At 54.4% G+C, this 13,867-nt stretch overlaps 1 protein-coding gene across 1 annotated transcript; it reads left to right on the top strand.

The window, feature by feature from the left end:
* The first annotated feature begins 5,339 nt into the window (after nt 1–5,339).
* C19H1orf232 (chromosome 19 C1orf232 homolog) lies at nt 5,340–12,838 on the top strand. The gene is made up of 4 exons (XM_073318088.1): nt 5,340–5,426; nt 8,693–8,884; nt 11,026–11,123; nt 12,538–12,838. The coding sequence occupies exons 1-4, from the start codon at nt 5,340–5,342 to the stop codon at nt 12,836–12,838; spliced, it is 678 nt and encodes a 225-aa protein (XP_073174189.1).
* Nucleotides 12,839–13,867: the final 1,029 nt, after the last annotated feature.

Genomic DNA, 13,867 nt, shown 5'->3' with positions numbered 1-13,867 from the left:
AAGCTTTCTTTCAGAAGTATCTGCCAATTATGATGACCTGTTGGTTCATAATGACATCTGCTGGCTGAGCAGAGGGCAACTACTAAGAAGGCTGTGGGAAATTCGAGTTCATGTGGAAGAATATCTACATAACATTCCAGGGAAAAAGGCAGAAGAGTTACATGTGGTTTTGAGGGATGCCGCAAGCATGAGCATTCTGGCCTTCCTTGTTGATTTGACAGGCCACTTAAATGATTTCAACTTAAAGCTACAAGGGTAAAATCACAACATAATGGATCTCCACAGTAGTGTCCCCTCATTTCAAAACAAACTGAGTCTCTTCAAAAGTGATTTGGAACCTGGAGAGATGCTGCATTTCCCTACCCTGCTGAGCTGCTGGGACACTGCAGACGTTACTCGGGTGGCATCATCTCTGGACAGACTTTTTCAAAACTTCCTGCAGAGGGTTCCAGAATCTGAAAGCATTCACAACATCTTCCTGCGTGTCAGGAATCCATTCGTGGTACAAGCAAATGGCACTTAGTCTGATCAAGCAAAAGCATCCATTCCTGATGTTTGAAAAAGCAAAACTAAAGCAGGAGTTTACTGATTTACAAGCCAATGAAGTGCTAAGGGTGCAGCATGCTGAAACTACAGCTGAAACTTTCCACACTTGAGGTAGGTGGCATTTAACATTTGGAAAAAGCGGCAAAGAGTCCTGTGGCACCTTATAGACTAACAGACATATTGGAGCATAAGCTTTCGTGGGTGAATCCCCACTTCGTCGGATGCATTGTCTAACATTTTGACTGTGTTTGGCTCGACCTATGTGTGTGAATCAGCATTCTCAACAACGAACAACATGAAATCCCGTAATCAACATGAAATCCTGTAATCGCTCTGTTCTGACTGATAATCATCTGTGCAATTGCCTTCTCTTGCATTGACTGAACTCACTCCAGACTTCAAGGCTCTTGTCCAGCAGAGGACCTATCACTTTCCCCACCGATGACGAGCAGTATAATCATACATTATTCACGCATATTTTATTTTAAATTTGTACTGCTGTACAAAATTACATTTTCAATAGTGATACTGCAGTTTTAACAGGTATTTCACAGTAATTATTCATGATTTTTTTTTTAATACATGTAAGTGGATGTGTATTTGTTATTGGAAAGACTTGAATCATAAAAGATAAAGAGTTCATGTGTACTAAGTGTTATTTTCTTTCATACTCTGATACTTATTAAATAAACCACAAAGGGCTTGAAAGTTTCAAATATGTTTTTCTATCTCTCTATATACATATATGCCTACAATAGTCTTATTTGACAAAACACATTCAAAACTTAAAACAGTTGTCTGAAAGTGTTTTAATGCTAATGTTTGCATCGATTTGACATTTTCTCTATGTATAATGACAGGTTTCAGAGTAACAGCCGTGTTAGTTTGTATTCGCAAAAAGAAAAGGAGTACTTGTGGCACCTTAGAGACTAACCAATTTATTTGAGCATAAGCTTTCGTGAGCTACAGCTCACTTCATCGGATGCATACTAAATAAATGCAAATAAATTGGTTAGTCTCTAAGGTGCCACAAGTACTCCTTTTCTTTTTTCCTCTATGTACTTTCTCAAAGTCTCAGATGTAATTTATTACATCTTTCTTGGAGGTTATTTTTAGGTTATACAGTGGTTTGATTTTATTTTTCATTTAATGCACTAAAAATATAAGCAATAGGGTATATAACATAGAATTGTATGTGTTCGTTGAACAGTGACACTTGGTGTGAAAAATGTTTCTCTGGAGCCCGGACCGGACCTTGACTATACCTTGACCAAGAAACGTGGACCTTGGCAAAAATAATTGACTAACCCAGGTCTAAACACTAAGCACACTTTTATAACTCTGATACCTATTTTAACAATACTAATACACAGGTGAGGCAGACTAATTCCAGCTATGTATTTGTTGGTGTCCACGTGAGGCATGATGACCTGTTCTGTTCATTCCCTCTGAAGCACCTGGCCTTGGCCACTGTCAGAAGACAGGATACTGGGCTAGATGGACCTTTGGTCTGACCCAGTTTGACGGTGCTGCCCGTGGGAGCCAGCTGAGGTCACTCAATTAGGGTGAACAAACAAAACGGGGCAGACAAACCCCAAACGCTGGTGGATATTCCAATACTTAGATTTACCCAGCCAGCCCAAAACAGCTTCTCTAGCACCTCCCTGGGTACTCAGATGTCCAAATAATGCAGTTCCCTTAAAGTACCCAGCCTCAGGCCTCCCTCCAGATACACGTCAAACATAGTGATAAATTCTGAAAATCTTATTTCATCAAATAAAAGAAAAGGTTCTCCTGACCCCAAAGGACCAAGCCCCAGACCCAGGCCAAATGATAACTCAGATATTACCCAAAATACACGCTTATAGTCAATTCTTATTAACTAAACTAAAATTTATTAAAAAAGAAAAAAGAGAGAGAGAGTGTTGGTTAAAAGATCAATATACAGACAGACCTGAGTTCAATGCTTGAGGTTCAGATACATGGCAGAGATGAGCTTGTAGTTGCCAAAAGTCCTTTTAGAAATAGTCCATAGGTTATAGTCCAATGTCCATATTCAGGGTGACTCCAGTCAGTGACTGGGGATCTCAATCCTTATGGCTTAAGGTTTCCCCCTCTTGAAACCCAAAGCAGATCTGAGCTGAAGAAGGATCGTGTCCCAAGGTTTTCATACATTTCCAGCAGCTTTTTGGCCTGAGAAAACAATAGGCTTAACTTTCCTTCTTCCAAACATCATGGCAATTGGCACAGGGTAATTTATCCATTAAACAGTTCAGATACAGGTTACACACACAACCTTCAAAGAGACATATAGACAATAATACAATTTCCCTCAAGTGTCTTCCTAAATACTAATACTTTTGATCTTTGAATCAAAGCTATAGACAAGACTTGTTGGCTTACATCACAAGACCTGAACAAACATCTACCCTTCTATCTCTAACAATACAGGCTTGCATTTCAAAGCTCTATTCATTTTAGGTATCTTCCTAACCAGTCTCTCAAGTTTGGCCATGGGTCAGGTCAGTCTGTGAGTTAATTAACTCTTTCTGGCCCTGTCACCTTTCAATGAGATATTATCAAAAAGAAAAGGAGAACTAGTGGCACCTTAGAGACTAACCAATTTATTTGAGCATGAGCTTTCGTGAGCTACAGCTCACTTCATCGAATGCATGAGATACTATATTACACTCATAATATCACACCCAGGATGGCCGTTCTTACGTTCTAATGTACTTCACTTTCTGCTTGAAACCACACTGGGCCCTGCCCCTTGCTGTATATAAACAGCTGTAACCTCCCACCCCAGAGGTGAGCATGCCTGAGTGGTGGATGAATGATCTCTATAAATAAACTCTTTAAGGCAGCTTGGCTGAATGAAAAGTGATACAGACACGTGCAGTTAGTCGCAGTATTGTACCCTTACAGGGAATGATCTGGAAAGCCCGAAGAGAAAGAAAGTTCTTTTTGCAGATACAGACTAACACGGCTGCTACTCTGAAACCTAAACACACTCAGTGAGTCTGACTTTGGCTTTGCATTTCGATGAAATCAAAAGCAGGCTTTTGTGGGATGGCAGCTTAAAGTGCCATCACCAGGTCCTGTCTGATGTGTTTAAAGCGTTTGGCAGGAAATAACAAACCTAGAAATGTGGTTGTGGGTCTTGATTTTCTGAGGTAATAGCATTTGATTGGGGTGTGTAAATTTGCCTGCAGTGTCTGCAACCTTCCCCCACAAGGGGAGAATCTGATACTGACTAGAGAACCGGTGATCCACCCTGTTCTGCTCTCTCTGCCCAAGCAGAGTGAGGGTCAAAAGGTAAACAACACAGTGAAGGGGTTTTAACCTGAGGGTGACCTTTGGAACAGGAAGGTGCATGGCTGCCACTTTGGGTGAAGTCACTGGTGCACTGAGCGGGGGGGGTTCTCAGCATGACTAAACTCCACTGTAGGTGGGTGTCTTAATGGCATGAAGGGCAGCAAACATGGAGTCGTGCATGTTTGATACACCTGTCAATCCACAACAAAGAAGCAGCTGTCAGTCAGCTAGCCACCTGTGATCACATTACCTCTCTGCTTAGGAATCAATAATACATACAGTCACGTAGCAATGGCAGACAGGCCTCTTGTCATTAACACAGTGCAGCTCAGGTAGGGTGGCAGAACAAAAGACACCCCCGTACCAGACATCAGGGTTTTGCCACTCCAGAACACCAGTGGCCATCTGCCTCCATGTCCGTTCATCTCATATGTGGCAGGCAAGAAGCCCCTTCCTCGTAGACTGTAGCTAGCTGCCCTGTTTCTACTCCAGCTTCAAGTTCTCCTCTCTTGTTTGCAATTTGCATAGACCCAGCTCCAAAAAGCTTTCAGTCCCTGAACAGAAATTAAATATGTGAATGAGAAGAGATGGGTTTGCAGGGCTGGCGACTCCTAAGGAATAATTTAGCTTCCGGACACTATTTTCAGCTGGTTGCTGAGATACTGTGTTCCAGGCGCCCCTTCTCAGGGGGGATCTGTTACAGGCCACAAACAATGAAGTGTAACGCAAGAGCTCAGCCAAGCTGGGATGAGACTGTCTGCAGGACCTGGGAGGGGGTGGGGGCCATGCAAGGACCTCACCCTGGGAGCTGGAAGACTCTACAGGGGCAGGGGAACAGAGTAGGCAGGAGACAGACCTTTGTTGCAAAGGGACATAGATGGTGGCTGGCCAGGCACAGACTCAGGGAGTGGGATGGAGAAGGTAGCTGTGGCCCAGAAGAGAGCCCCCTTTGGGAACAAGACAGAGGGGATGGATGAGGGGCTAGAGAGAATCTTTTCCTGGAGGCAAGATATGGGGGGAGCTGAAGGACAGGGAACAGCCCCTCCAGGATCAGGCGGATAGAACTCCCCGCAGGCCCACCGGCCCTATGTCTAGGAGCCCACTGGCATTCTGGGTCAGACCCGGATCGAGTTCCTCTTTGTGGTCTGAACATAGGAGGCCTCTGCAATTTTAATGAAGACACCAGATCCCAGCAGGCACCCGCCTGTACCAGGTGCGAGTTTGCAGCACTCTCCAGCATCCCGTCAAGTCCCCGATTCCCCGCAGAGCCCTCGAAGCAGCTGGGTGTAGCTGTGCAATGGCACCCCACCCCAGCCCTAGGCACGCGGGGCACAGGAGCTGAGCCAAAGGCTGCCAGGCACCAGGCAGACAGCACCACCTAAGCCACAAGGAGCCTGCTTGTCTGGGCCTCTCCTGCTACCGGCTGTAGGAGCGCAGCTGCCCTGGGACTCAGGGCCAACGTCCCGGCTGCCACCATGACTCAGGGATTCTGGAAAGTCTACAAGTCCAAAGTGCTGCAGAGTCTGGGCAGAGAGGGGCAGGAGGGGGAGTTCCAGGATGAGGTAGGGATGGCCCTGGCAGGGGCTTCGGGTCTCTATCGCTGCCCACGGGGGCAGGTACCAGGGGTTCCCAGCTTTACTTCCCTGCACCCCCGGGGTCCCCGCCCAGCCCCTGGCTTCACGCTCTGGTACCCTACGCCCCCGGGATCCCCGCACAGCCCCTGTCTCCACCCACTCTGATACCCTGAGCCCCCAGGATCCATGCCCAGCCCCCGGCTCCACCCACTCTGGTACCCTGAGCCCTCGGGATCCCCACCCAGCCCCTGGCTCCACCCACTCTGGTACCCTGAGCCCCCAGGATCCCCGCCTAGCCCCTGGCTCCACCCACTCTGGTACCCTGAGCCCCCAGGATCTCCGCACAGCCCCCGGCTCCACCCACTCTGGTACCCTGAGCCCCCAGGGTCTCCGCCCAGCCCCCGGCTCCACCCACTCTGGTACCCTGAGCCCTTGGGATCCCCACCTAGCCCCTGGCTCCACCCACTCTGGTACCCTGAGCCCCCAGGATCCCCACCCAGCCCCCGTCTCCACCCACTCTGGTACCCTGGGCCCTGGGGATCCCCGCCCAGGCCCTGTCTCCACCCACTCTGATACCCTGAGCCCCCAGGATCTCCGCCCAGCCCCCGGCTCCACCCACTCTGGTACCCTGAGCCCTTGGGATCCCCACCTAGCCCCTGGTTCCACCCACTCTGGTACCCTGAGCCCTCGGGATCCCCACCCAGCCCCCGGCTCCACCCACTCTGGTACCCTGAGCCCTCGGGATCCCCGCCCAGCCCCTGGCTTCACGCTCTGGTACCCTACGCCCCCGGGATCCCCGCACAGCCCCTGTCTCCACCCACTCTGATACCCTGAGCCCCCAGGATCCATGTCCAGCCCCCGGCTCCACCCACTCTGGTACCCTGAGCCCCCAGGATCCCCGCCTAGCCCCTGGCTCCACCCACTCTGGTACCCTGAGCCCCCAGGATCTCCGCACAGCCCCCGGCTCCACCCACTCTGGTACCCTGAGCCCCCAGGGTCTCCGACCAGCCCCCGGCTCCACCCACTCTGGTACCCTGAGCCCTTGGGATCCCCACCTAGCCCCTGGCTCCACCCACTCTGGTACCCTGAGCCCCCAGGATCCCCACCCAGCCCCCGTCTCCACCCACTCTGGTACCCTGGGCATCCCCGCCCAGGCCCTGTCTCCACCCACTCTGATACCCTGAGCCCCCAGGATCTCCGCCCAGCCCCCGGCTCCACCCACTCTGGTACCCTGAGCCCTTGGGATCCCCACCTAGCCCCTGGCTCCACCCACTCTGGTACCCTGAGCCCTCGGGATCCCCACCCAGCCCCCGGCTCCACCCACTCTGGTACCCTGAGCCCTCGGGATCCCCACCTAGCCCCTGGCTCCACCCACTCTGGTACCCTGAGCCCCCAGGATCTCCGCACAGCCCCCGGCTCCAACCACTCTGGTACCCTGAGCCCCCAGGGTCTCCGCCCAGCCCCCGGCTCCACCCACTCTGGTACCCTGAGCCCCCAGGATCCCCACCCAGCCCCCGTCTCCACCCACTCTGTTACCCTGGGCCCTGGGGATCCCCACCCAGCCCCCGGCTCCACCCACTCTGGTACCCTGAGCCCTCGGGATCCCTGCCCAGCCCCCGTCTCCACCCACTCTGATACCCTGCGCCCCCGGGATCCTACCCAGCCCCCGTCTCCACCCACTCTGGTACCCTGAGCCCTTGGGATCCCCACCTAGCCCCTGGCTCCACGCACTCTGGTACCCTGAGCCCCCAGGATCCCCGCACAGCCCCCGTCTCCACCCACTCTGGTACCTTGAGCCCTGGGGATCCCCGCCCAGCCCCCGTCTCCACCCGCTCTGGTACCCTGAGCCCCTGGGATCCCCACCCAGCCCCAGCTCCGCACCCTCTATCCCTTTGGCACAAGCCCCCCCCACGCCACGGTGGGGTTTATTCATTGATTCCCAGACTCAGAGCGGCACAGTGCAGAACACAGCTATTGCTGCTGCCACGTCCAGTCTCTGGCAGGACAACTGCCCCCGGGGCCCCTAGTGCTGTGGTCACCACGCTACCTGCTGCTGTTTCTCCTTGTGCTGTTCTTCCCTCTGCTGCTGCTGTTGCAGCCTGTGGCAACCAGGCACTCTCTGGTGCCCTGTGTTCGTGCCCCGGCATCCGCCAGCCGCTTCAGCAGCTCTCCTTGGCTTGCTCGCCCTGCCCCGGTTTTTGGCAGGGATCTGTGTTCTGGGCGCCGACAAATCATCCAGTCAGAAAGAAAAATCAGATCCGAGCACTTTGGAGAGTCTTGGGGTGGGGCAAGAGCGATGGGGTTCGTGCCCTTCGGCGCAGAGAAATACAAACCCAGCCCTGGCCCCGTGAACTCAGCACTGCTTGTTACAGGGCAGGGAGAAGGACCAGTCGGGGTGGAGGGATTGGAGTGAAGGGGTGGGTACAACTCCAGAGCTGGTCAGTGCTATGAAATGAGGGAAACCCATTTCTAGGGGTCACTGAACTCGGAGCAGAGAAGATTCTTGTAGCATGGCAGATGGGGCATGGAGAGACCTCGCCTGGTCACTTTATCTTCAGTGTGGCCAAATCGTGTAAATTTTGGTGTTTTCCTTAAAGCCCCAGCTCCTGGAGTCAGGTGATAACATGAGACTCTCCGCTTCCCATCTAGTCACATAAGGTAGTTTGAAGCAGGCCCAGATTAGCCAATGTGAACTCAGTGCACTTGCACAAGGCCCCCATCTCAGGCAGGCCCCCAACCACTGGGCAAAAAATTGGTTATGGTAGAAGTGGGGGAGGATCAAGCGTCACGCACTCAGGTTTGGCCCAGCACCTAGACAGACCCTGCAGCCCTAGGCAGCTGCCTCGTTTGCCCACAGCTAGTCTCTAGCTAACGGAACTGTCTAGGTGAAGGCAGGTGGGGAGCCCACATTTTCATAGTGTACAGGGCCCCCAAATTCTTTAATCCCTCCCTGCTTTGAGGGCTTGACCTGATTCGTTGGAGAAGGGGAGCGCAGAAGGGAGTTTCTGTTCAGTAGGGAATAGACAGGAGATGCCACAACACTGAGCCTGGGTCAAACACAAGGACAAGGGACTCCGCTAGGACCAGGGCCAAACGACTGAGGAAGTCTGGTGGAAGCTCCTTGCACAGGGAATAGTTAGTGCATGGACCAGACCAAGACCAGAGGCAGCAGCTAGAGGAGGAGGAGAAAAAAGTGAATGGGGTGAGGGGAGTCAAGGGGGTGAGAAATCCCGTTGCTAACTCCACTCACCCAGGGACAGAGCCAGCCGATCTTTCCAGGTGCTGCCCCTGCAGCTGTTCACACGGCCCTCCTCTCCACACGCTGCTGCCCCATGGCTGATACTGTGAGTTTGTTTCAGAGGGATAACCCCGAGCTGGTGGAAACCACAGATGCCCCAGTTCTGATGGAGGAGGGATCGAACCCCATCTCCCAGCTGGCACGAAGGGTAAGGCCTCCCATCTTAGGCGACCCACCTGCATCCCAGAGCTGCCGTCTCTCTCTTAGCACCATACCTCTGGCACCAGTCACCACACCCAAGCCGAACTGGCCGGGGGGATTTTCTGCTCACTGGGATTGTTTTCAGGAGTTTCTGTGGGTTCCAATCTACCCTGGAGATTCGCCTGGCTTTCTGTCACCCCCCTCGGTGCTACCGCATCTTAGGGTTGCCAACTCTGACTGAAGCTATTCTGGGAGATTTTTTTTTGGCCCCCCAACTTGACGTAATGTTATTTTCTTAAAATATCCCATTAAAATCTCCTGAATGGCTTTCAATAGCCACCGGGAGATCGATGCCGATTCCGGGAGATTCCTGGCCAATCCTTGAGGGCTGGCAACCCTACCGTATCTGTGGCAGCCAAGCACGGTTGCCTTGATGCAGCCTGTAACAGGGGCTTTGTCTTCACTGCCAAAAAAAAAATCCAGAAGGCGAGCTTGGGCTATGGAACACGCACTGGTGATCTCACCGCAGAGACAAGGGGCAGGCGGGTCCTGCTGCAGTGGAAGGAGGCAAGGCCAAACGCTGGGCGTGGGGGCTCTCGGAGGGACCTCACCTCACCACAGTGTGATACAAAGAGCTTGGGCCTCATCTCGCTCGGATTTCACAGCGGAGAGCTCCACGCTGGGAAGAAGGCCACGGAGCTGTGGCCAGGCCGAGAGGGCAGTGCTCCGAGGGGAAAGCCAGATGCAGGATTTAGTGCACAATAATGTGTTGAGGGAGAGCAGGGGAATCAAACCAGGCTATGATAAGGAGGCCGCAAGCCCCCTGGCCCTAATACCAGTCCTCGCCCGGCTGCAGGTTTCTGTAATGAATGTGAATTAGCAGAGACAGGTGCGTTTGATTTGACCGTAGCCTGGTCTTTCTTCCACGTGTCCTTAAAGAAACAGACCCCCTCCAAAGGTAGACAGCAAAGCACCAGTACCTGTCCAGAGCCCGGCCTAAGGCAAAGAGGTCGCAGATAATGGAAAGGGACTGCAGATCTACAACCGCAAGAGGGGAAAAAAGTCACTTGGTTGCCCACATCCCCCTCAGGGCCATTGTGCCTGTCTGCTGGAGGCCCTGATCACACCCTGGCATGGGGGCTGCTTCCCCCAGTCTGCTGTCGGATCAGAGCCTTAGGTGCTCACAGAGCACCGAGCACCCTAGAAATTAGGTGCGGTGGTATGGCCCTGGGTGCCCAGCTGTATCCAGACACCCATTACTCTGGCTGCATCTTCCCTCCAGAGTCAGCCTTCCCCTCCCTGACCCAGCCGCACTGGCTCTGATCAGTCTCCAGCCAGCCCTGCTCGAGCTGGTCAAACCTTCACCCCTTTACCACCCTGATGGGCAGAACTCCCCGTGGGCCGAGACCTCACGCGGCACCAAAAGGCCTTCTTGCTGCAGTGGGTGGCAGATGCCCATAAACAGGTGGAGGGGGTGGTTGAGTGTTGTGGGGGACAGGCAGTGTGAGCGTGGAACCTGGTCATTTGCTGTCATAATGTCTGTGCTGTCCTTATAGTACCGAGGTGGCCCAGTCCTGGACCCGGGCCCCCTTGGCGCCAGGTGCTGTACAAATACAGACCAGAAGGCTGGTCCTGCTCCAAAGAGCCTACACCCAGGCTAACAAAGACAAAGGGCAAACGCCCCCTCTCCTCTGGGCTCCAGGGGTCTCTGCCAGCTGTTCCTCACCCACTCCTCACCCGCACAACGGCCAGTGAGGTCACTCAAAGGGGGGCATGGAAAACAAGGGGGCAGTGGACATGCAAGGGCTGAGCGGGGCAGGGACCCCTCTTCTGAATCTGGTGTCCAGCCCCTGCCTAACCTGGGACGAGTGGCTGGCATGGAGACAGTCACTGCTCTTTTGGGAGGAGGGGGGATAATGCTGAGGGTGACAGAGGAGGAGGGTGACGCTTTGCGGGGTGCATCCGTGAGGCTAGTCTGTGTGTGGTGGAGGAGGAGGCAGAGGAAATAAATTCCTGCTGCGTCAGTCCCATGGATGCCCGTTGACATTCCCAGGGACCCATGTGAGCTCGGCCGAACCACACAAGCTCCACTCCTGCCTGGACCCGGGCAGCTTCACTGACCAGTGTTTCCCTCCCTCTGCTCTGCAGGTCCAGGGGGCTGGCGCCAGAGGCTGGAGGAGCATGTCGTCTCTGTTCAGTAGGGAGGATGAGCACAAGCTGCTGACCCCCGAGCCCTGCGCTGACCAGTAAGACTGACGCTTGCGTCTGCATCGTAGCGTCCCCGTCGGGATCCCGTCCTTCTAGGCAGTGCCCGGCTAGTCATGGCCCAGCTTATGGTAGGGCTGAGGGTCTGCCACAGGCCTGAGGACCAGGACGAGGGGTGGCTTGGGGTGAGACTTCAGGCAGCGAGGTACAAGCGTATCTGGATTTCGCCCCCCCAGAGCAAGGATGAGTGTACGGCCCTGTACACCTGAGCTCTCAGCCAGGCGAGGGGTCCTCTCAAGTCCAGTAACTCTGTTGTCATTAACCTGGATTCCAGAGAGGGCTTATGACTAAATTCAGCCCTGCTGTATGTGGACCCCACTCCCATTGAGATCAGTGAGAGCTTTACCCCATGGCTGAGTCTGAACCCAAAACTGTGTCCAACAACAGCGCCCTCGGCTATCTTCCCGCCCCTGCTGCTACTAGCCAGAGGACATGATGCACGGGCCACTCAGATGGCCGCAGGTGAAGGCAAGAGAACCACACCCTGCTGTCTTGTCCTGGTCATGTCCATGTGGAAATCTGTCCCCATGGTTCCAGTGCTGGATGCAAAGTGTTTAGATCGAGAGGCATTTCCTGGCCCCAGAGCCGGCGTAGGAGGAGAGAGAAGAAATGCGCTGGAGATCCACCAGGTGCCTCAGTCACACTGTAGAAAAGTTACCCAGTTCCAATGGGCTCCTTTGCCTGTGTGGAGACCGTTCCAGCCTCCCGCCGGGGCAGCCTGGGCTCAGCCCCAAGAGCCAGCAGCTTTGCAATAAGAAGTTCCCTGTCCCACACCCTGGGGCACAAAGTGCAGATCCTCCCGAGCCAGGAGAGTTCAAAGCCCCCCGTTCAGAGCATCCCCCAGTCACGTGTGCATGGCGATCCTTGAGCCCTGCAGCCAGCTTGTTCACCCCAGTGCCCACATCGCTTCTGCTGTGTCTATAAAATCCAGACCCGGGCTGGTGCCTGTGTTCTGGCCCTGCGCCTGGGAACGGGGGCTAGGGTTTGGGTAGCGCCCCCCCCCCCCGCCCGCCTTCATGAGAAGCCACGCCCTTCTCAACAAGGCTGGTTCAATAACATCTGCTGAAGGGAAGCCTGTGGCTCAGGGATTCTTATTAAACTACAGTCCCGTCTGTGCGAATCAGCCTCTCTCGCTTGCACTCTAGCCGCCTGCCAGACACCAGGACTCAGCATCCTGTCTCTGCCCCTCCCTGGATCATTTTGTCTGCCTGTGCCTTTCCTACACAGGCTCAGTCTCTTCCCTGTAGGCTGCAATACTGCCCGACACCCTCTTGCTGCTCATCTCCTTCTCTTTCTCTCCTTGACGCTCTCCCCCTTCCCGTCTCTCCTGTGTGTGTTGGGATCTTTAGGCTCAGATGCTCCCCACTCCCTAACCTCCCCCTCTCTTGCTTCCAGCCCCCTGGCACCAAAGCCAGCAGAGTCGCCCTCTGCAGAGAAGACGACTTCAGGGTTCTGGGATGTCTTTGCCGCCAAGTGGCAGCAGGCCTCTGCGCTGGACAAGAAGACGGCCCAGCCGGAGATCAGCGAGCCAGCGGCCGAGTTCAGCGGGGCGCCTGGGGAGCCCCCCGGAGAGAAGGCCTCCTATTCTAACAACGGCAGCGACCTCCGGGAGCCAGAAGAGGGCGCCTTCAAGTGGGGCTTCCTGGTCAGCAAACTGGCTGAGATAAGGAATAAAAATGCCCCCAAGAGTAACTAGAGCGGAAGGACCTTTCCCATCAGCCTCAGCACAGGGCCCCTCACTCGGGAGGAGAACACTCCCTGTAACTGTAACCCTTCCAGTCACTGCAAAGGACCCCCCAGCAGCGCCGTCAGCCTGGAACACCCACAGCATGGCTGCAGGATCCCACCCCCTCCGCCCCAGAGTCTGTCCCTGTGAGCTAAGGGGCTGGACTGTTCAGTGTCTGACACCCTCACCCTCTCCCCAGCCTGCCCTGGGGTGGAGAGACTGGAGCGTCTCACATCTCCAAGTTCTGTGGTTCACCCGGGGACCTTGGTCTCCATGGACTTTGCTCACAGTGACGCCCTCTGGGCCTGCGCACGTGGCTGGGCACGGGGAAGCCAGCACTCTGAGGCTGAAGGCGGGACCTGCAGGGTTCGCCTGCCCTGGAGCCTTGCTCGCCTCGCCTTGGGCCAACAGCGGCACTTGGGTTGGGAGTGCAGGGCTCGGGGTAGCATCTTGGGGACACAGGGGAGGTCCAGCCAGCACCCATCAGGCCCAGGAGACTCAAGTAGGTAAAGCATTGAAACAGCTGAAAACACCCCCCATGGATCACCCTGGTGCAGCTCTGGCCTCTTTGCAGGGTATGGATGAGGTCCCCACTGCTGGGAAGCACTTGTCAGAGCGAGGTCTCCACTGAGCTCCCCCCTTGTGTTCTGTACCGTTTGCACTATCGGGGAGAGATTCTGGGACCACTTCAGTGTGTAACGCCTCTCCCAGGGCTAAGCATTCCCTGTCCGTACTGTACAGCCTGCTCGCAGCCTAGTGGTTAGAGCAGGGACCTGGGTTGCCAGGTTCTTGTCCCTGTTCTGCTATTGACTTGAATTGAGTGACTGTGGGCAAGTCCCGTAATCTCTTTGCACGATATCTGAAATCTGAGCAAGAGCCTATCTGCTACCTCCCAGGCATGGCATGAGGTGACTGGGCTGATCCTGCCCCATGGACTGAGCAATTAATGGACCTAGAGCGCTTTGTGATCCTTGCATGGCTGGAGTGGTGGAAGCCCAT

This window comes from Lepidochelys kempii, chromosome 19, assembly GCF_965140285.1.
Source record: "Lepidochelys kempii isolate rLepKem1 chromosome 19, rLepKem1.hap1, whole genome shotgun sequence".
Lineage (NCBI taxonomy): Eukaryota > Metazoa > Chordata > Testudines > Cheloniidae > Lepidochelys > Lepidochelys kempii.
This window is presented reverse-complemented; position numbering and strand designations above follow the sequence as displayed.

Coding starts and splice junctions, on each gene's coding strand:
- C19H1orf232 (XM_073318088.1), top strand. CDS start 5,340: ATGACTCAGGGATTCTGGAAAGTCTACAAGTCCAAAGTGCTGCAGAGT. Junction 5,427..8,692: donor AGGGGGAGTTCCAGGATGAG/GTAGGGATGGCC, acceptor CCACTCACCCAG/GGACAGAGCCAGCCGATCTT. Junction 11,124..12,537: donor CCCGAGCCCTGCGCTGACCA/GTAAGACTGACG, acceptor TCTTGCTTCCAG/CCCCCTGGCACCAAAGCCAG.